General features: G+C 35.5%; 1 protein-coding gene across 2 annotated transcripts in view; it reads right to left on the reverse strand.

Moving 5' to 3' along the window:
• LOC128991119 (transformation/transcription domain-associated protein) overlaps positions 1-23,642 on the reverse strand; it is a 109,520-nt gene that overhangs the window by 80,458 nt on the left and 5,420 nt on the right. For both annotated transcript variants that reach the window (XM_054413866.1, XM_054413864.1), the window contains exons 3-26: positions 23,234-23,344; positions 21,997-22,185; positions 21,439-21,639; positions 20,906-21,072; positions 19,927-20,162; positions 19,003-19,207; positions 18,379-18,570; positions 17,775-17,908; positions 16,616-16,770; positions 15,647-15,859; positions 14,715-15,028; positions 14,244-14,383; positions 13,248-13,414; positions 11,679-11,824; positions 10,414-10,558; positions 9,347-9,498; positions 8,641-8,732; positions 7,689-7,972; positions 6,587-6,784; positions 3,730-3,912; positions 2,685-2,883; positions 1,915-2,204; positions 1,600-1,783; positions 592-824 (exon numbers count right to left, since the gene is read on the reverse strand). In XM_054413866.1, coding sequence (XP_054269841.1) covers positions 592-824; positions 1,600-1,783; positions 1,915-2,204; positions 2,685-2,883; positions 3,730-3,912; positions 6,587-6,784; positions 7,689-7,972; positions 8,641-8,732; positions 9,347-9,498; positions 10,414-10,558; positions 11,679-11,824; positions 13,248-13,414; positions 14,244-14,383; positions 14,715-15,028; positions 15,647-15,859; positions 16,616-16,770; positions 17,775-17,908; positions 18,379-18,570; positions 19,003-19,207; positions 19,927-20,162; positions 20,906-21,072; positions 21,439-21,639; positions 21,997-22,185; positions 23,234-23,344 — 4,530 coding nt within the window. The remainder of the gene's footprint in view (positions 1-591; positions 825-1,599; positions 1,784-1,914; positions 2,205-2,684; positions 2,884-3,729; positions 3,913-6,586; positions 6,785-7,688; positions 7,973-8,640; positions 8,733-9,346; positions 9,499-10,413; positions 10,559-11,678; positions 11,825-13,247; positions 13,415-14,243; positions 14,384-14,714; positions 15,029-15,646; positions 15,860-16,615; positions 16,771-17,774; positions 17,909-18,378; positions 18,571-19,002; positions 19,208-19,926; positions 20,163-20,905; positions 21,073-21,438; positions 21,640-21,996; positions 22,186-23,233; positions 23,345-23,642) is intronic.

The following is a 23,642-nucleotide window of genomic DNA, read 5'->3' on the forward strand; positions in this document are numbered from 1 at the left end:
TTACTAATTAAAACAATTAAAAATTAAGTTTTGTAAATTTTGTGAATGAAGTCCTCCTATGTGGATACAACTTTCTTCTCACTCTAAACAAATATTTTTCTAAAGATGCAGCTTTATTTCTAAACTTCTAGGTTATAATTGAATTTAAGTTTGAACTTATCAAGTAATGGGATCTGAGCCATAGGAGTAGTAATCATTAATTCACCTTTAACTAGGTGTATGGTATTTAAAGTTCACACTTTAAATTTTTTGTTTATTAAAACAAGAGAGTTAATGTTTATATATGAGCAGAGTTTGAGAATAGTGTCTACGAATATGGAGTTGCTGGTGATAGAGAAGAGCAGAGACCGAAAGGAATACCTAGATTTATAGATGACGTGAAGAGGGAAATCGAAAAGAGAGGAATGAGATAACGAAGACCCAGGAATAAGTAAGTAAGGAATAAGTGCCACGGCAGTAAGTAAATAGGACCTAATTTAAAATCCTCACTACTCAAAACTAAAACTAACTGAATATCTTCATGCCAATGAACAATAAACATTTCTCTGACACTTCTAAATTTGCAAAAATCTTCAAACAATCTGACTGCACCTTGATGTTGTTATCCTGAAGGAACAGCTGCATTGTCTCAGCTGGGTAACGCAGCAGGAACTTCATCAGTGGCTCACGGAAAGGCGAGCTGGCCCCGATCAACATGGCCTTCTCATTGTGAAGTATCAGCTGGGACAACACATCTATGAAGCGTGGCCCTGCGGCGGGGATTTGCTGGAAGATGTTGATAATAGTGACTATTATCTTCTCTGCATCTCCATTCTTGGATATACCTGGAGAATCAAATACAACACGTCATTTTTGTGTGGTCGTAAATCACTTGAACATACACATAAAAGGTTAATTGAACTGAATTGAAAATATTCAAAAGGTAAAAATAGTAAAAGGTTAACTTCATTCCATTATCTCTTCTACATGTGGAATACGATCTTTTCGGAGACTATGTCACCTTTTCTTGGATCCTTATCAATATTATTAAGCTTTGCTAGTACACAGTTCATCAATCAAACCATTGAACACAAAACCAACATGTACACATATATTTTACATAATCACCAGACAGAATATTACAGATTAAAACATATTATTTGTGAAAGAATAATTACAATTTATTTTTGTTTCATATGAAGTTAATGTGTAAAGAACCCTTACCAATAACAACTACCCTGCCGATATTTGAGTTGTTTTCTTTTATTTTAAATTATCTGCACTTGGAGATAAGACAGATGACATAATCTGACGATTTATAATTGTCATCTATGAGAACAGTTTTTATTTGTATAAGCACACAGTTGAAGAAAGGCTAAACAAACAAATTTGTTGAATGTGTTTTTTTTTTTTTTTTTTTATGCTATCAATTTACTTTGGAGTTAACTAATACAAATAATTAAACTGATAAGAATATCTTACAATTTTTAATTTCCCACGTTTGTAAAATAAATAATCTTATCTACACTTTAAACCTGAACAATTAAAAAACAACCAACATGCCACTTTTAAATTTTAAAATCAAATTAAATTACCAACCAGTAGTCATAAATAAGTTACCTTTCTGTGCCTGAACAAGGTTATCCAACATCTTCCTGAGATGCTGTAACAGCTGATCACAGAGCTTCTCGCTGAAGCTGGAGGGAAACAGTTGCACGAGGTAAGACAAGCGACGTGCTCCACTCAGGTTGAGGTTGCGGTAGTCACCCAGTGTCAACAACAGAGGCCTCATCACCTCATGTACCTGTAGTAGTCACTCATTATAGACCTATTGTTACAGTGGGTAAACCTCAAGGTTATCCTGAGCTTTATTTATGTTTCATAATCATTATTACTGTACCAACATAAAATTTAAAAAAAGTCCAATTCACTTACAATCGTCATATCTATTGGTGAGCCAGCAACAAACGTCTTCATGCACTCAAAGGCAGCCTCCTGCAGCTCAGGATTGGGCCGCTCCAGTGCCTGGTACAGGATGGTGAAGATGTCTTTAGAGCAGCTCGGCACATAGTGACACGCAGCCAGCGCACGCATTGCTGCATTACGCAGAGGCACCAGCGAGCGGATGTTCTTGTAGCATGGTAGCTTCTGCAGCGTTGAGTCCGGGGCTTCACACAGCGACTTAACCTCCTGGTAAAACACGGCGTGCTCCCCGACATTTAGATCTGAAAGTAGATTTTAAGTTAATAGATAAAAGATTGCAGAATATGTATCGCAAGATTTTCACGAATTATCCATTGTAGCCCCAGGACATATGAGTAATATAAGTTTTTAAACCTTTTCTCAACAGACCTTTTGCCTGAAATGTATAAACGAATGACAACGAGATGCATAGCCTGTTGTTTTAAAGTTGTGTTTTCAACACTATTAGCATTTTTACATTTTTAAATCCTTGACATATAACTAACAAGCTCTAGCATTTATATTTATATATTTTAATTCATTGATAGCCCAATGAGTAAAGGCATCTGGGTCAACACAATCTCGCTTGGGATCAAAACTAAAAGTGTCAAAGACGATTGTTACACCCATTGGCAAACGAAAAATTCTATGAGTCCCGTTGTTGCAAACACAGCAACCTACAGATTTGAAGGCGAGCACCATTACAATATTGCAGCCTTGACAACTGATACAGAACAACTAACCCAGTGTGAAGAGTCTTGGAGACAATGTGGTACAGAAGGTGTTTCCCTCCATCAGTCCTATCTGTATGTTAGCGGCCTGATGACGTAGCAGGTGTTTCTTTGGAGGGATCATGTCTGCCAACTCATCCTTGTGAGGCTCCATCACCTCCACCACACTTTTCTTCTGTGTGTCCGCAAACACTTGTAGCAGATACATCGCCTGTTCAAGCAAATATATAATAATTAGGGATTTCATAAACAGATATGGAAATAAAATTCAAAGTTTAAAAGAGGTGTTTTTTATTCATTTAACCTACAAAATGTATACAGTGGCTAAAATATAGGTTACATAAATCAGACAAAAGCTCTTTACTTATATACTAGCAGCCAGCGTCACTTTGTGTCTTCAAAATACGTGATATATTTTAATTAATTTACAATTTTCTATTACAAATCCTATCAAAACACAAAATCTAAGTCATTTTCTTTTTTACATTTTCTTGAATCTTGAATCATGATTTTGCCGCGAGCGCGTAAGAAGACGATAATGTTTCCGTAACCACAGGAGTGGATGGTGATGTCCTTGGGAAATGAAATAATCAGAATTTTGCCGGGATCGCGGAGGACCTCACTAGTCAAAAGACGCCGGATTAATAGGGTGCCGCAGTGCCAGATTAGAGAGGGTCTACTGTTATGTACTCCTGTTTCATCTTGTTAGCTTTTACAATGTCTATTATACTTTTGTGTCTAATGAAAAAAGGATTATTTTTCTTATAGGCCTACCTTTTTACCTTTGTCCATCTACTTTCTATTGTGATTACTACACCTGACTAGTATCATAGCCTTATTGCTCAATTTTCAAACCTAACAACATCTTCAGTCTTTCAATTGTTTCTTCTTCGTTGAAAGATTTGCATAGAAATTACTGATTTTAATTTTTTGCATAGAAATGATTTTAACAATACACTCAGATTTGAAAGTGTAAGTCAATACAACAAACTAAATTTTCAATCATCAGAGCTAACCGAAGGGTTTCATTTCCAGAATTGCAGATGAAAAGCTTTACCTGTTGACGCAGCAAGTCAGTGGGACTGGTGACTTGTCGTATCAGCTCGTATGTGACTTCATTGAGAGCTTTCTTCTGAATGGCAGCCAGCTCTGGGTCGGAGGCTGGGTCCACTGGGGCCGCACACAATACTAGCATGTTCTCTAGGTTACTCTTAGCCTTGTCTATGGCCCCACTGGATACCTGAGCAAGAATTTCATTGAATTTAGATCAAGTTACATAAGTTTGTGGTATCAATTATGGATGAATGACAAATTTTTTTACTAAAACACTTGTTTTTAAGGCATTGATTGTGATAATCTATGTTATTATACAGGGTGTCTACTACATTCATGATATAAAATTGGTGGGATTGGTGGGATTTTATGGTTTTATTTTTAACTATGTTGTTTATGGTATGAAGCAAATACAAATAAATATAATCTAAAACGTCAATCAGCCTCAAAGTCTACAAAGTAGGGGTCTGCGGGTCCCCGATTTTTTCGGGTCGGGTCGGGCCAGCGGAAGGCCCGAGAAACCGGGTCGGGTCAGAGATTTGTTCGGGCCAAGATCGGGTCGGGCCAAAAAAAATAATTATTAGGCTATTTTAAAAGTTATAATAAGTAATTTCCAAAGAAACACTCTTTATATACATTATTACAGAGGAATTAAAATGTTATAATTAGACTTAAATATTAAGTTTGCTCACGTTTAAGAACAAAGACACAACAGAGCAATTATTGCCTTACTGTCACTAGCCAGAGCCAGTCGTCTACTGACAAAACAAAAGCCGTGACGCAACAGTGCAAAGAAAACTAAGTCAAAAGAAAGACTATTTATCCAGAGGTACCAGTTTAATTATTTATTGTTTATTCCATACCTAGTTTAAATTATATTTTAGTATTTTATTTACATAATAAATTATAAACAAAAGAAATATCTGATATAGTGTACAGATCTGTATCTTGTTCTTTTATTTTCCTATTGTCCTTTTTGTCATTCAGTAACAAAACAAAACAACACTTCTGATCGTCTGGTTCGGCATTTTATGGTCACCATTTAATTTTTTTTTTTTTAAGTATCAAGTATCAACAAGTCTACAAAGAGGTTAGGCCTAAATATTTTATAATTTTATGAAAGTTTTTATCAGTAAAATTATTTTTTTCTTAAGTTAGATTGAGTTTCAAAAAAGATATTTCTAAGATCCAATACAATATTTACAAGACACAAACTACCATGAATTAATTTCTTTGGAAATTATCTGTAACAGTTTTATATTTTTGAATAAAGAAAATATATCTTTTTGTCTCTACTTCCTTGTTTTGTTAATTGTACATTTTGTCAGCAATTGGAACAACCGGGTGGTGTAATAGGGGCGGGGGAGGGGGAGGGTCTATGACCTTGAGTGTCCCCGGGCCTGGCTCGGGTTGTGTAAGATGGGAGGGGAGGGGAGGGGGAGGGTCTGTAACCTTGAGTGTCCCCGGCCCGGCTGTGAGAGTAATTCATGGTTTTTTGTTTACATTCTACTACCCTTCCTTCCGAGAAAAAGACCCTACAGTTTCAAAAACATTGACTTACAGTATAAAAACATTGAGTTGTGTTGCTAATTAGGGTACTATAATGTCTCTGCTGTCTGCTTATGTTGCCAAATTAGCATTTAACTTTCTTTTCTCTTGATTTAATATAATTTTCTATATATTAAGAGTTCCTTTTCGGGTACCTAATAATTGTGATATTGTTTGACTTGAGTTTATGGATTTTTAATTCTTTTCATTTATTAGCTAAAATCAGTTGTTTTAGGATTTTAATCTCTTGCAATACCTATAACTGTGCCTATAACTGTGTATCTATAACTGTGTATGACATGATACGCAATTTTTACAGTCTTTACTATAACTATACCATAAACAATGTATGTGTGTTATTTATTGTTTTAGAGTTTTATAGTAAATTAGTTTACACAATATCTGTTCTTCAATGAGTTCTCCACTTGTCATGTTGCTTAGTCTATTACTATTTTAGGCCCTATAAAAAATAATTCCTATGTAAAGCTGTAGGCATACTAATGCCAATAATAGATAATTCTTTATTTATGATGATGTAACTAATAATGCTATTGTAAGTGTGAGAGGAGGTTAGGAGGCAGGGAATGAATGATTCATATTGCATGGTGGAAACATAGAATTTTTATTTTCTTCTTGCTTGCAGTCTTGAAGCCACAGGCCCTAAACTTGCGATAAGGTTAATTGATTTGTTTATGATCCATTTATATTAAGTTCCATTACAAACTTGTTGTATAATATAGCTGTTTAGATATTTCAACAGTTATGAAAATGGGAAAGAATGGCTTGATAAAAAAAATTATTTTCTTCTTTCTTGCAGTTGAGGCAACTCCTAAGCTGTAAATAAGTTATGAACATGAAATAATATACATAAATACAATCTTTTTCCATATGTTATTTTCAAGTAATATTATAAACACAGATAGGAGTTAAAAAAAGAAAAAAAATCCGGTAATTAATAATTTTTGGCCCGACCCGATTTTGGCCCGAAACCTGAGGACCAAAATTATTGGCCCGACCCGACCCGACCCGAACCAAAAAAGTCTGACCCGCAGACCCCTACTACAAAGTCTACACCCAATGGTCAAACGTAAGCGTAGTAGTTCTAAACTCAACTTTCAAGTTAAAGCACAATATGTCAAAAAAGTTGTTAAAGGTCTTTGTTGAATTATACTTGCATAGAGAAGTAAAAGTTTGCTAGAGTTACTCTTAATGGCTCACATATTAATTCATTTAATTTTTGTTAACAAATTTTGAAAGGTAATTGAAAAATCAAAGATGATACACAATCGTAATGAATAAAAAATGTAACATACTTCTCCAGTGAGGTCCATCATGACAAACAGTTGTGCTTTGACAAACACAAACAGGTGTTGATAAACCCATCTGATGGACATCCTCTCGTAAAGGAAGGATATTGCGATGCAGCCTCCCAGCTTGGCGTACCACGCTCGGTCATAGCAGAGGGAACACATGCGCTCTGCCAGGTATTCAAATATCGGCAGTCTGCATGCCTGGAACAGAGATCAATCACAGCTACACTTCAAATTTTAATGAATTAATAGAAAAATAAAAGTTTAAGACAGTGGTTAATGATGCAAATAGAACACAAAAGGCACAAAGGGTTGTTGGGTTAACAGGCTTTCCTGAATGAAAGTGTCCATTCTGGCACAAGAAACACAAAACCTTTAAACACTGTAAACAATTGTTAAAATCTTTTTCTGTGAGTGCTGAAGTAATATTCTGATTATTGAGTATTGTATAAATCTGAGGGTAAGGAATGTTTACTTGAACTACAGTAGAGGTCAAGTTGTGCATTTAGTATCAAAAGTTTGGTTTTAAAAGTATCATGACTCAAAAAATATGTTAGTCACACCACTTAGCATCGTTGAAGATAAATTTGTCTACTTAAACATATCCTGGTAGACGCATATATTTTCATGGCGCAGCCATAATTCTCAAAAACAATAAAAATATTTAACTAATCACAATCATTCCCCGTGTTATTGAGAGATCGTGATTGTCAGCAAAATCGTAAACATCTGTGCAATCATGACAAACTCGCCCTATCATGTGATTTCCCAACCATGCATTAATTGATATGACACAGGATAACCTGTGTCCTGAAATTAGGTCAGGATTGACTACCTATTGTTTTATTCTGTCCTGTCAGGATTTCCACAGACCCCTAGTAAATAGTAGTCCATAAATATGATTTTTGTGCCAGAATGAACTATTTCACTTTCTGGTACCTCACAACATAAATTTCTTTGAAAGTAAAATAGAACTCTCCTTTACAATATTATAGGCTTACTGCTAACCTACTTTTATAGTAGAAAATAATATTGTTCTTGTCAACTCAAAAATAATAATCTAGAGCAAAACACACTTGGACAAGATTTACTGGTGGCTACCAACCCTGTCTTTGTTGCCCAGTATGTTGGTGGCCGTCTGCAGTATGAGAGCCAGGGCGGCCTGACCAGGTTTGCACAACTCCTTCTCCTCATGGCCCATGATGATGGCCAGGGCATCTATCAGCACCAAGGCGTCCATGCTGCCCTCCAAACAGACCTGCTTGGCATTCAGTGAGAATGGTCCGGCTTGCTGCACGATGGCGACCATGGTGTAGTGTCTGACCATTGCCATCATTGTCGGCTGCACTGTGGATTTCAAGTCCTTCATGGCCGCCGCAATGAACATCCCTAGAGAAACAAAGTGGATATATAGTGTATATTTAAGCTGTGCTGAGTTTTATAGTTAGGTACTTTGGCAGTTGGAATGACATGAGTACTTAGTATGTTTCAAATGGTGAAATGATAGGAATAGAGGGAATAGGAGGGAAATTTAAAAAGTGGCGAGGAAAGAATTAGAAGGTTTAGAAAGAAAACAAAGAAGGTTGCTGATAGGAAAACTTCTACAGTGTGGGGAAAAGGAGGAGAGAATATAGTGGGAAAACAGATTAGGAAGACCATATAAGAAAACGTAAGAAATCAATAGGAACTTTTCCCAAAAAGAAAAACATCTACAGCAAGGGGAAGAGAGAAATTTGTAAAAAAAAGAAGAGTTAAGTGAGATCACAAAAATAACCAGGAAGAAGTCCACATGTTCTTTCAACTTAAAAGAACATAATTTAATCTACTTCTCAAAGTGTGTGCTACTATTATTGTTCTATTTTCTCTTTTTCAATTTATGATGGAGACATTAAATATAATAATTTACAGAAAGTTGCCAGTAAGTTGAAACAGTGCTATGTTACAGCAGAACACTCTGCCTGTAGCTCAATAGAAGCAAGTTACTTTTTATCCTTAACCTGGTCACAACTTTACCAAGGGTCCTATACTTGTCCAATAGTATGTCTATAAGTACTGACCAGTGAGGCCATTGACATGGGTTTGGCGAGCCAACTTGTCAGAGGATTTGTAAGGAAGTCCCTGGAGCACGTTGATCTTGTTTTCTTGAAAACTGAAAAAGATGTTTCTTGTTAGTTGTTATAAAAAACTGTTGCTTGTTGTAAAAAAAATTTATGGCAGGTTTCTTTATGGTTTTCTAGTTCACAATAGATTAAATTTGAAATTTGATGAAAGCTTCTTTAAAATATGTAGTCGAATCAAAGAGCAATACAAAACAAACACTGGTTGAATGATTTACAGCAGTCTTACCAAAATAACATCTTCTAATCATTCTTCTGAAAATAACTCCTAGGAGGGGTAAAATATAAATTAACAAGTTAAGTTGCAGAAATATTTCATGTTATTTATTAATTGGAGCTATTTTAATTGGTGAGGTTTTTGTGTACTCTATCTATTTCCCCTTCCTTAGAATTATTTAATGCATTCCAAAACATTTTTAAAACAATTCCACTGTAAACCACATAAGTTTCCGATTAACTATTTACTAGAATGTTATAAGGATTTTTCTAAGAATAGCTGTTTTGACATAGGAGTCCACTCTCTAGAAAAAATAACAATTATGCCATTATCACAAAAACTAGGTCATTTTGCAATATCATACATCTTATTTTACCAAAAGATCTTTCATGCGACAAACAATCTACAAATCGTCGGCTGTTGAATTACCTAGGATGGGTGAACAGTTTCTGCATGGTCAGTTTGTCATCATCCAGCTTGATAGAGGCTATGAGATAGCTTCGGATCACTTCCCAACATTGCTTCCTGTAGAAGGGGTCTGTAGCACTGGCCTTCAACGCACTGACTGCAGTTTCTATGATCTGGCACAGAGAAAAGAGCAGCTCCATTTGTTGGCTTTGTTATACTTGTTGTTATCTTGTTACAACTAATTAACCATATATATTAAAATGTGACAGGGTTTTTTTATTTCTCGATTCTGAATCAACCACTTGACGGGTTTTCATGATTTTTGTGTTGGAAGAAAGATAATTTTTAGTTTAGGGTTTCAGTTTTTTAGAAAAAAAGTTTAAAATTTTAAAAAGTTTAGCAGTCAACGCTAACATTTTACACTAGCTTTTGGTATAAAACCATTTGCTCAACGTAACAGCTGTAAACATTAAGCGTGTGTGACACAAATTCAGCATTTGGATAATAATGACATGCAAAGGGTTGACTTATTTATTTATACTACGTGTAATGCTATAGGCCTACTCGATACGTTCCTTTATTAGGTAAGAGGATGACAGACTATTTAAATATACATGGTAAAATACTAGATGTTCTAATTAATTTTTTAAAGCAATCTTTAAAATATTATGTTTGTTATGTGCAATATAATTTGTTTTAACTAACAGCTGGTTGAATATAGCAATATTCTTTAGAACTATCAGGTTAGTTTATTATTCTGTGATTTTGCCATTGATTATAGGAAATAAGTAAGATTCTATAACCACTGATGTATCGAAGCTCTGTCCTCGAGTTTTCGAAGGAAAGTTTACGCAAATTATTTTTCTGTTCGACTGTTTGAGGAAAGTATAGGAAAATAACAATGTTTACATGTTTTAATTCATCTTGGAAGCTTTTTGTTTACAGTAAATGTTTAACCGCTTGAACTTTGCTTGGATTAGAATTGGAAATATTGATATAACTTCAGTTTTAGTTTAACACTCAATTCCCGTACGTAGGACGTGCCAACAGCTCGCAAAGTTAAAGCTATGAATATACAGTAGGCCTACCTTTTCCAGAGGCAGCTCGATCGGCTTGTTGTGATCAGGGAAGTGGACGACAACAGCTGGTCCCGGTGTCTCCCTTACACTGTACTCCAGCCGTTGCGGCTCTATCATCATCTTACGGTTGCGGCCACCAAACTTGCCAAGGATCCTGATACAACAAAATTATAAAATCATATCCTGATGTTGTACACTACTTATAGAGTGATAATTGAAAGCAAAAACTGCCTTTATATATATATATAGAGAGAGAGAGAGAGAGAGAGAGAGAGAGAGAGAGATTTTAAGATAACTTGAGTAATTTTTATCCGATTTTGATGAAATTTGGTTTGAAGGTGTAAGGCGGGATAAACTTGAATGAGTTCGCGATCGAGCATGATCGGACAATGGGAACAGGGTTTTATGGGGGGTTTTATGGGTTAAAAATTGGTTTTTCTCACTTTTGACCCTCAAAACACAAAATTTCCCAATTTTTTTCGAAACCTTCTTAAAGAGCTTTAAAAAACAAACAATTCAGTATATCAAAGTGTTTTTGTACGGTTATTGGTTACGGAGAAAACTAAAAAAATGGTAAATTTAAAATTCCCATGTTATTCTTATGGAGAATATTGTAAAATGTTGTAGTTTGCTTGTTTATGGATATCTTTTGATCAAACTTGGCAAATATATTCATTTTATACTAAGCAATAATTATTTTACTTAAAACACACACTTTATTAGTTTCCTTGTAGCAGCAAACCTAGGTACTTGTTAAACCTAATGTTATTTAAATAGATCAATTGAAAATCAATTCAGCCAAATGGAAATTCGCTTAGACGGCAGGTTTGCTGCGGCGGGGGTATTTAACTCATTCACCATTTGTGTACCTGTTCTTCAGTCATCACATTTGGTCCATACGCCAAACAATTCCTGATGAATAGCTGCGTACAATAATGTTATGATGTTAAAAGTACCAGATAGCACCTCAAACTTGTGGGATATTCTAATCGCCTCACTAGATAACTTACTACAAAATGAAGTTAAGCAATTGCTTAGCCTTCACACTAGCACAGCTGGATGCCAAGTAACCTTCAACACACTTCTGTACAATAATGACTGCGCTAAACTCACTAGGCCTACATCCCACACTGATAAAGGGAGGTTACATTCTGAGTGGCCATCATGTTCTTGAATTAAACATTTTCTGGTTCATATTGATTGGATATCTACTAGTAACTAAATATCAATGGTTAAAGATTAAAAGATTATATTTGCTCAGCTTGTTGACTGACCTGAATGCTACATGGGCCTCCTGGTCTGTGGGATTGCGCAGGGTTCTCCACAATGCCTGCATCAGCTCAGCTCTCACAGGCTGGATGTGCTCATACAGGAAGTCTGGCTGAAGATTGTCCACACACAACTCCAGCGTTCTCAGACCCTGGGTACACACAATACACAATCATTTCATGAAAACTAGGGATGGTCAAGTCTCGAAATTTCGGGAAATTTTCAATCTCGTTACACGAGACGAGATTACTTTTTGGCCGAGATTTTTATCGAGACGAGAATAAAAAAAAAAAAAAAAAAAAATTAAAAACGCCTGCAGAAAGTCAATGCAATACCCGCAATACAGGAGCGTGTTGTAGTTGCGTTTCCTTTTCGAAGGCGTTCTTATTTAATTAATTCTTTTAATGTAAATATTACTTTAATTCTTTTAATGTAAATATTACTTTCATTATTTTAATAATATTACTTTAATAACATTTGAGAAGTTTTGTTAAGTGTAAGCAGAGTGAGGAATGTTTTATTACTATAAAAAAGTCAAAACAAGTAACTATTTTATAAAAATTAATATTGCTTTTATTTTATGATTTATTTTATTTTAGGATAAGTTGAAATCTATCCTAACTGATATCACCATGTTTCCTAATCGTAGGCATTTTTAATAAGTTAGGCGTGATTAATAAAAAAATGTTATGCTGATGTTATTTAATAAAAGATTGTAAATATTCTTGCCTATATCATTATTTTAGTATTTAAACAGTCATCTAACAATGTTACAAAATCAGGTAAAAATTTCGAACGTGCATTTCCCGTTGTGTATGAGAAGAGAAATCTCGTCTCTATCTCGTCTTGAAATTTTATGAGAAATAAAAAATCTCGTCTCGTCTCGAACTAAAAATCCAATCTCGTCCATCCCTAATGAAAACTTGACTAGTTGATAGGGGTCTGCGAACACCTGATATTTTTGAGTCGAGTTTCGGTTGGCGCAAAGGATAAACTTTTGGTTGTGACATATTTTTTTCAAATTTTAGTTTCCTGAGCCCAGCTCTTATTTATGTGAATACAGAAAATTGACCATTTTGCTATGATCGTCTGTGATGTTCTCGATGGTTTTGCAAGGATCGTGGGGGACAATAATGATATCATTGTGACCACAAATGTGCACGATTTTGCTGTAACTTTGGAAGATGTTCACGATCCGAGCAAGATGTTTTAGACTTTGTCGTGATCGCAGAAGATGTTCACAATTTTACCGTGATATTGAGGGAGAACAAGTACAAGATTATTTATAAAACTAATGTATTATTTAAGTTAATATTTTTTAAATCAAGTTTCCAAAGCAACTCAGTTTGGCTCCATCCAGTTTCATTTCATAACTCGAGGGCCAAAATTTGTAACCCGATCTGACACTTGACAGTTTGTACTCGACTCAACACTCAAGTAGTCGCATCTTATTGACTCAACTTGACTGAAAAATCCACTCTAATAATGTTTTGCATAAACAAAAGATATTTCATCTAATTCAAACGATCCACTAATTTCCCCCCCCCTTTTCAGGAATGAGAACTGTAAATCACCTGACTGATGAGTGTGTGTGAGCCATTAAGAGCTGACACTAGAGGATCCATCAGCATGGGAAGGTAAGGAAGCAGAGAGCTCAGTCTCACAGGCACTGTCAGACACAACTCCACAAACAAGTCCTTCATATGCTGCTTGTGCAACCCAGACTGTAGGCTGTTCAAACCTAGAAGATAATATAAATGTTAGTGAAACGCTTTCTGTTAGGCCTACATAGCATAGATGACAGATCCCAATGTATTTATCCTATGCTAGGCCTCGATGTGATGTTATTGCAGGGTACCCTGTAAGTATATATGCTTTACCCTCAGTATATATCGTATTGATCAAGGTTTAGTCAATTCTCTGTGCCTTGCAATCAGGAGAAAATTTCAGGAAGAATGCAAGATAGAATTTCAAGGTATGCGGAGTTGATGGTGATAGACAGAAGGAAAGAAGAGGAAGACCTAGAAGAAGGGGGATATATTATATAGAGGGTATGGAGATGGGTGATAAATAATGACAAGTACTGTAATGACTTAAAAGGACCTAAAAACCTAAAATATATATGATAGTGGTTTAAATACCTTATTCATGCAATCCAATTGTTGTCTCCACAACTAGTTTCAACCTGCTAGGAGGTCATCATCAGGTGAGTACAAGGATGAATTACTTCATATGAAGGTCGTCAGTAACAGTTTTTTTACATTTACACAAACACACGACGAATTGTAAATGTAATGACGAATTTGTGTAGATGTAAAAAAACTGTTACTGACGACCTTCATATGAAGTAATTCATCCTTGTACTCACCTGATGATGACCTCCTAGCAGGTTGAAACTAGTTGTGGAGACAACAATTGGATTGCATGAATAAGGTATTTAAACCACTATCATAGTTATTATTCGCAATCCGGAGGCTACCCACACCATAATGAACTAAAATATATCCTTAGCTGATCTATGAGGATGACTGATCTATAAAGAAGTATATTTCATCCTTTGAATAAGTTACCTTGTAAAAGATTGGGCAAAAGAGGCAAGAATTCCTGGTAGAGCAGATCATGGTTCCCTCCTCCTATGGACCGGAATAAAGCTCTCAGAAGTAGAAAGTAGTTATATGGCTCTTTAGCAGTCATTGCTAACTCCATTGACCTGAAAGTAGGATGACGATTAGATAAAAAAACACAATGAATAATCCAAAAACCAATTAATTCAATCATTAAAAGCTGGGAACCAAAAGAAAGCTTAATTCATTGAACAATAACTAATTTCCCCCTTTTTTTTAGAAAGAAGCAAGAAAAGAAGGCAAGGTCACTGATGTTTTGCAAGTGTAATAATCAAAAGTAAAATCAAATAATTAAAAAAAATAAACAATCCTGTGTTGTCAAAAGTTGTGTTATGAGTTATGAGAAGTTGTATTCACTTCATTTTAAAAACCAATAATAAACACATACATGTTTTGCATAAATGTCCAATAAAATACCTGTTGACAATCTGATGCAAATGTGGACGAAGCATGTGTTCATTTTCCGCAGCAAAGAGTTGAACACTGCCAAAGACGAGTTTAAACAATTTCAAGTAGAGGTTGCTCCTCTCCACATTACCACTTCCCATCTCCTCCATCCGTCCCAACAAGTACTCTACCAGGACTGTGGCGAAGATCGGGGACGTTCCACAGTTTGAGAGGAAGGTGTTGCCGACTATTTGTAACGCAAAGTTGTGAGCAATCCTCTCCACCATGTACTCTATGGTGGTTGAGAAGATCTCCCTGAATGTGTGCGAATCCAGCACTGAAAACTGAAAGCAGAAACATGAATTGCTTAAACGGAGAACTGAGAGTAATAGGCCTAGTTTCTTTTTAATACTCAAAAAGTACGAAATCTAAACTGGAAAGGTTTAATTTGAATTGCTTCAAAACTGTAAAAAACTTGCAATCCTAAATGCCACACTCCAAATTTGTTAGTGATCTGTCGATACTAAAATTTATTAAATTCCCAATAGCCTACCAATAGTACGATGAACAATCGATTCTCGATTCTTGATACCAATACCACTTTTTATAGTTTTACCAAATTGTCTAAATAGTTGGCTACACCAACCCCTGTCTTTATGTCCTTCCATTAAGTATTTTTGAGGTAATGGGGTGTTTTAAAGTAAAGACAATGAAACAATCTAACTAGCCAATTTAGCCAGATCCAACAACAAAAATCAAAAAGAAAATGAAATGTTATTATAGAGGAGTACCAGTTATATTTTCGGTCAAGAAAAACTCAAGGTAATTTCGTGATCATATCCAGTGGTCGTGGAGATATCATCGTCGTCTTAGGTCGTATCGGTTGTATCGGTTGTATCGAGAATCGAATGCCTAGTATTTATTTTAAAAACAAACAAGCTGTAGTCACTGCAACTACATACCACGCCAGAGAAGTGTTCCAAAACCTCCTTCTCCTCCTTGGTGCGCACTGTCTGCTGGGGGGGCAGTCTAGTGCCAGGCTGCTGGACAGCGTTGGGTGTGATGTTGAGAGTGTACACATCTAGAGCCTGCATAGCCCACTTCACCAACCTTATAAACACCTCAGTCTCCTTAGCTGTGAATAGCTTACCTCCCTCCACGGTGATGTTGCCTTGCTGCACAGCAAAAACAAGTTTAGTATTACACACTAAAGCTTAGTGAATCCGGCACTTTAGGATCCATTACATTTAATAACTAAGCATGAACACATCACTTTCAATAATCCATCATCAGTCTAAGACTGATTTTATACACATCTATCTAATTGTGACAATATCTACAGCAAGTAAAACAAGAGGTTGCCTAAGGAAACGAGGGAGCTGGAGCAGCTTTATCTTTGATTATGTTGATTGAAGAACAAAATAACCTAAATGTTACGTTTGTAAAGAGACTAAAAATGTGACATGTACAACTGTCATTGTGTTTAGTATTTACTGTCAAATGAATCTTACAAGAAACCAAAAATCCAATAAATAAATAAGAAATTTACTGGAGCCATACTTAAACAAGCAATGAACCTAAAATTATAATTTGAACCTGTTCCTATCACTTATTTTGAAAAGGAAAATTATATTGCCATTACAAGAATAATCTTAGGCTACAGTTGATGTTTTGGTGTGATCTATAGAGCAGACTTACTTCAAGAAATTTGTGATGTACAAGACAACAAAAAATCAAAGGTTGCTTAGACCCTTAAATTACCGATTTATTTCAGACAAAAAATTAGCATTATAGAATCAAAACTCATTGTAAAAGTTGTTTGTGGACTTTGAAAATTTAGATAAAAGTTTGGTGTAAGCCCTAACAGTTTTTACAAGGCACCAAACTATAAATTGGGCTATTTAGTATAAAAGCTCAGCAACAAAAAATACCTTGAAAGAAGCGCATCTCCAAGTGATTGCTTTAACACCACAGACCAGTGTTTTGACCAAGCTCTTGCAGTCAGTCACTGTGTAGGTAGAGGCTAAGGATGGCGGGAATCCAAACTTGGATTTGCCCGCATCTCTCTCTTCAGGCTTCACATTGGCTGCAACAATACAACTAGGATTAGAATATCACATAAAAATTCTTGTGGCTGATCCAAGGTTTTTTTAACAGGATGAAGTGAAGCTAGTTTTTTCTTAAATTGGCTCTCCGGAAAAAAATGTTTAGGTAAGCTAGCTGAACTGTAGAATCTTAAAGTGGAGGTGTCACCAGAGATTGTGGGTTTTAATATTTCCAGTTTTACATCTTTCACCCCATGGGAGATTGATAGTGTCAAAAAACTTGTTTTAATCACATTTTTTCTCTTCGACCACATCAGGACAAAACACCAGTGTATTGTTTTTGTGTTCTTTTGTTGTGTGTCTATTAGCCCATTGACTCTTTATTTTCTCAGGTTTGTTCCTTTTTAAAAAAAAATCTTACTAGCCAATTGGTTTTCCTTTAAAATGAAATAATTAGTAACCCAATTCAAATTTTGCAGTATATAAATCTAACTGAGAGGGGTCATTGGGATTCGTAGTTCAAAAATAGCGCATATGAAAAGTAAAGTCAAAAGAGTAAATTTGAACTTCAACTACAGTAACATTTCTCATCAACTACCCACTGGTTTCTTATACTAGAATTACAAATCAGTGTTAAATCAGTATTCATCCATCAAAAGTTTACATGATATTATTAGGCTATGTAATTTTTTTTTTTTAATCTACGATAACCAAAAGGACTCACTTTGGAGAAAAGCAAAATGGTGTCCCCTTAAAAGAAAGAAGTCTTTGAAAATAAACTTATTATTTTTCAGTAGGATTTAGGTGAAGCCAATAACTTACCGGTACTTCCCTATTTTGTATTTTACATTTCTTGTCAGTATTTTACTTTTACACAACTTAGCTGTTATAGTTTAGGACATCTCTAGACTAGAGGTAGGATTCATAATTTTTTACTGTTCAGTTGAGAATTATATTGCTTTTTTATGATGCAAATAAACAGTATGTGTAAGTGGGATGAATACTTTAGTCTCGATTCCACTAAACAGTAGCCCTATTGTGTTACCTAATGGCTCAATCAATGCTGGAGGAGAGCCTATCGGAGGTTTGACGTCTGGCTCAGTCTTGACTATGTCCAGGTTAGGCAATGTTGAAGTGGTGGTCGGAGTTTGGGCTGGAGTAGCTGCTTGTTGGGCCTTTCTGTGGAAACATCAATTGTCAATTAAAAACTATTTTGAAGCTTCTACAGTGTGGTTAAAGATAACCCCACGGGCTTGGATAACAAAGAGTGTACAGTACCAACAATACAACTTAATTTGGAAAATTAATCAAAAGATTGTCTAGACAGCAGGTTTTCAAGAAAACTAAGTAAACTAAGTTCTGGACTTGTAACTCAATGTATGCATACTGTCCGCTGCACAGTCGATTTGTAGCCACATGTGTTTTTTGTAAAAATGTGTTTAAGTGTTACTATTCTTCGTTTTGTATTTATTGACTTTTTGACAACCTCTTCGGAGTAATTCTATGTTCATCTTCACCTGAACATGACCCATTTGATGGGTTGAAACCGGTCGCCTTTCATTGGTGACATGATCACATTGATGGATTAAGGTATTTTAACCTTCTAGTATTAAACTAAGGAAACATTGTAATATCCAAATTGTCCTTACGATTTCTGTATGAGAATGGGCAGTTGCAGTTTGGCGATGGTCTTGAACTTGATGACAAACACCTCCAGCATCCTCATGAGCAAGTCCTGACCCGTCCGGACAGAGTCCTGACCTTGACCTGCCTCACTCTCACTCCTCTGTCTGATACAGTCCACCAGGTTCAGCAGCAGCTTGCATGAGATGATTTGGATACTGGTAACATCCACGTGGGTCTTAGTTACAATTAAAATGATACATACAATCGCACAAATCTAGCATTTTGAAACCTAGAACGTTCAGTAATTCTAACATCACGATTTGTAACACCAAATAAGCCTTTCAAGCTCTGTAGACTACATAATGCAGGCTATAAGGGGTACGGAATATTGTATTATTGAAGCCACCATTAACTTGCACAAGTGACTCATGCCATAAAGTTACTTCACTATCACTACACAGGCTAGTAGGTCCAAATGGTCCAACATTACAGGCAGTTGAGACTGCTACAAAAAAAGCTACAAACTCTTTTTTTATCCTTTTCTAGCTTCTCACCCTCATAGTTGCCATTATACGTTCGCCTTATCTCAAACTCTACACCACATTATTACTCTCATCACCAAATTCTGTAGTATTCTTACAACCTACCTGGTAGGCAGTGTCTCGTCGTGTACGTTGTTGGAGAACAGATGCACGGCCTTGGCCAGGTCGGACATGGGCAGATGTTGCCTCACATGATGCACCAAGTCCCCCAGTGTGCTGTAGGCCAGAGGACGGAGGGACTCGTGGGTCGTCCAGCCTCGCCCCAGCAACACCGCCTCGTCAAACAGCTTGTCCATGAACGGCACAAACTCTGTCAACACAATCATTGATTACCAAGTGGTTGACTAGCTTGTATAGCTAGGAAAATTAGAGCCCATGGGCATAATAGATACACAATTAACACCATGTAATATGACATAGATTAATCAAATCAATTTTTTTTATTCCTTTTTGTGATCTGGAATTCTATTCCAGTCTTAGGTAAGAAACTTAGGCGTACCTAAACCAAAAAAGGTAAGTAAACAAACAAAAGAAAATCACAAAAGACTTAAACCGCACAGAGAACTGAATAGTAGCCAAAACAATAAACAAGAAATCCTGGAAGAAAACAAAACTATTAATGATTTCTTTTTTAGGATTTTACTAATACAACTTTCCAGCTTTGGTTATATTTGTGTACTACCTTATTATATTACTTCCTCACCTGAGGAAAGGATTAGTTTTTAGCACCAAAATATTATGACAACTTTGTTTTCTAAAAAATAACACTAATATTTCCTCCAAGTGTAGATCTTCTTCAGACAGTAAATTGAAGAAAATTTAAACATAAATAACTTTTTCCTTAATCAACCATGTAGAGAAGTTCAACAATAGGACTAAATAAAAATAATAATACATACAAAATAACACTATGAAAAATTACCTTCTATTGTGTACCTATACGTCCATAGACTTTATTCACATTCGCGTAAAATGTTCAAAAAATGAAATGGTAACCTATTGCAAAATGGTAAGAGGTTGAACACTCACTGATCCTCAGCTCTGTGGCCAGAATGTGCCTGGCCGCTATCAGCAGTTCCTTCCTGAGATGGGTGACCTCCATGGGACACAGGGTCAGCATGCCCAGTATCCCCTCCACCATCAGCTGTGAGTGTTCTCCCACTATCTGCTGGTAGATCCTGATGATGTACGCCAGGAAAGACAGAGTCTTGATCTGAGCGCCCATAAAATCGACAAACACCTCTTTGTTGAAGTTGGGGTTCGCTCTGCAACCGGTAATTACAATTACAAATTGGTGAATAACTTGTTTGAAATGATAAACTACTGAAGTTATGATGATGAAAGTTTAAACCGTTTAACAAGGGATTAATCGTTAATTTTGTACAGCTATTTTTATCACACTTTCACACTTTTACTACCACACATTTATGAACATGTAAATATTGAAAATCTAAATAATAGACAACTACTTTTTGGTGCACACACACAATACGGACAAGAAATTTGTAGCGAAATGCCTGGTTTTAGGTGAATCTCCCAAATAATTTGCCCATCTCGTTAACATTCACTCATTTACCATTTATGGGCCTCTCTTGGCCCTTATGGGCCAGAAAGGCTTTATGGGCCTCTCCCATCAAGATGTGGCAAATAAATCTGAAATCCCCACGAGGTGCACACCAGAGTAGGTATGGAATGGGATTCAAACCCTCGATCTACACTGTAGGTACTGGAGAAACAACACCTTAAACCTATCAATCAAACCTAACGGTCTACCACACCCTCCTAGTATTAATTGGTTTTGATTTTGTAACTATAAAGCCAATGTTTAAAAATTAACTAAACTTTTATTTAATTCTACTCTATGGCATTAACTTAAAGCAACTTAAAGCATAATTTAGTTACTCCACACGAATAAAAAGAGTTGCTCACACAATTATTAGGAATCAAATTTAAACAAACGATCCTTACTCAAATTTTAACATTTAAATTAAAACAAAAGTAGGCCTACCTGTGATGTTCCGCTGGCTTGAGTGTAATAGTACCAATAATGATTGGTATATAATCAGTGACTTCTTGCTGAACGTTCTGTTTGTAAAGTTGGTACATGAGTACAACTATAATAGGAAGCTCTTGAAGCACTTTGAGTGAAAGAATCCCTTTGGGGATCAATGTACACTGAAAAAAAGTTACATTTAAGACATACGTTTTATTCAAATTTCAATTAGGCCTATAGCTAAATAGTGCACAAAATTTGCAATGACCGTTACTCACATTACCTTAGAACAAAGAGAAGAACAAAGCACAAAGAGTCAGTTAATATTCGTTGCAATACTTGCGGTGATGTTATGTATTTCAATTTAAGGTAGTTAACTGTATGTATAACTGTTAGATATATGCTTGATCATTTTATTTAACTAGTAATCAATCTGAAATGAACTCTATCTTAAACACATTGCCGATAACTTTAAACCATCCAAAGTCAAAACCAGAGTTTACTGTGCCTTAACTTTGAGTGACACATAAATATTTGAAATCACTTACCTTTTCCGTAGCAGATCTTCCATCTGCCAGTTTCTTATCCACTTGAATTGGCACGGCCGTGTAGGTGATAGAAAGTAACCCTTCGATGTTCAGTTCCGAAAGATCTGACACCTTTATAGGATCTTTAGGCTCAAATATTTTGTCCATGTGGCCAGGTAAATTTTGGTAGATTGACCGAACAAACTGTAGGAAGTGATGAATCTATAAAATGTAAAGGCTCATTAGATCAATAGTGATGATATCTGAAAAGACTATGAAAAAGGTTAAAGGTGTTCACTGTTTGTTAGCAAGTCCACTGATTTTGTAATTCACGTCCACGTCTCAAAGACTTGTTTTATACACTCTTCGTACTTAACCTTTTGTTTCATGAAAGTTGACAGTTCTATCATTAAAATGTATTTCTATGGTAAAAATATTAATAGACTAGTTCTGAATTGAACTCAGAAATCCTACTTCTGAAAAATGCTTCATTATTAGAGAATATGTTGATAAGAGAAAAATTAAGAGAGAAGAACTAACATTATTGTCATCAACAGAGTCAAACATTTCTCAACTTACTTCTGGATTGTAAGCTGGTCGGAAATGTTTATGCAGTTCTATGATGATCCGCAGGCACACCAACACATTTTGTTCATTTTCCAGTTCAAGTAGTTTCATACACAAAGTGAGAATCGTCTCCACATGAGGCTTGAGCAGTTCATTGGGTGGCATTCTGTAGATCATTTCCAGTAACAGTTTTCGGACGGCCTAGGAAGTACAGCAAATTATACAAAACAGGACCACTACAATTGAGACCGAGACGTACAGAACTAACAATTAAATTGGCTCCAGCTGTTCCATAAGGATGACGAATCTACTAAGGGAGTATGTTTTATCTATGATACAATGTTATAACCCCTCAGAATTTATGTCACAAAATTTGGCTTATATAAGCTCAACCATACTAGCCTATATTGTTCAGTACCGGTATTGTTATTATTAGACTCTACTACATTAAACTCTGAACATATACTCCTTGCACAAAATGTAGGCAGTTTGAGGGGAGGCGATTCCATCCCCTACACTTCACTCGGAACAACTTTAAAATAACAGTCAAAAGCTGATCAGCTGATAAATACATTACCTAAAGCTAAAAAAGTGGTGGTGGGGACCCATCAAATCTCCCCCTTAAACTACCTAAATGTTTTGAACAAATTATAATACAATCAACATAGTTAACATAAAATAACATTATTTTCTTGATATACTTGGTTGAAAATATTTGACAAATTTCATTAAGTTAACATAAGCTGATTTCATAGAAAAAGATTCCGGTACAGTAACTCCAATAGTTTAAATTAGAGCTTCAAAGCCTGGGGGTGGATTTCGTAGTATGTAACACCTAAAAGATACACATGAGCGTTTTTATGGTGACTAAATTTTTCTCTATAATTTTATTGACAGTGTGCTCTTTGATATTTGGATTTAATAGTGAGTAAAAATAATAGACTGCTAATATTTTAAAGGTTGTGTTTTGACCAGTTAGGTCTTATTATTTCAAAAGGGAAAAGTAAAAAATCCTGTGTAGAGAAGACATTACACACCCTAACGTTAAAGTACCAAGCATAATCAATCATATCTAAAGATTTTTTCTAGTGATCCATTAGGATCATGAACATTGAAGAGTATGGGCCTTACTGAAAAGCAAAAGAATTACAAAACATATAGGCCTAGCCTAGTTTGGAGCTGTCATTGAGTTTACTTGGAATTGTTTTTTTCTTCGTAATACTCAATGTCGTAAATAATGTTTACTCACATGTAGATTATTTTCAGCAACAAAGTGTGGCTTTCCTTTTGAAAGTATATCCAAAAATATCTTCAATGAGTGCTCCAGGAAACTTGGATACTTTGGGGACATGACGATGACCTGCAGACAAAATGTTATGAAAGATTCAATCAGAATTCATAAAACAGATGATTTGTTCTCTATTGATAAGGTTTACTGTTATTCAGTTGAAAGCAGTTTTACTAATTAGCCTAAATAAATTGAGAAAAATATACATAAGTTATAACACTAAAATAAGAACATTTAAATATTAAACTATATTAAGAAAACCAAACAAAAAGCAAAAACATATTGATGACTTGAGTTGCAAAATTGCAACCTGTTAAGTGTTAATCATTACATAATGTTTCATGATAGGCCTATTTTCATTTTCAACGCA

Source organism: Macrosteles quadrilineatus, unplaced genomic scaffold, assembly GCF_028750875.1.
Source record: "Macrosteles quadrilineatus isolate MER2022 unplaced genomic scaffold, UCM_ALF_1.0 Scaffold_3__2_contigs__length_128488019, whole genome shotgun sequence".
NCBI lineage: Eukaryota > Metazoa > Arthropoda > Insecta > Hemiptera > Cicadellidae > Macrosteles > Macrosteles quadrilineatus.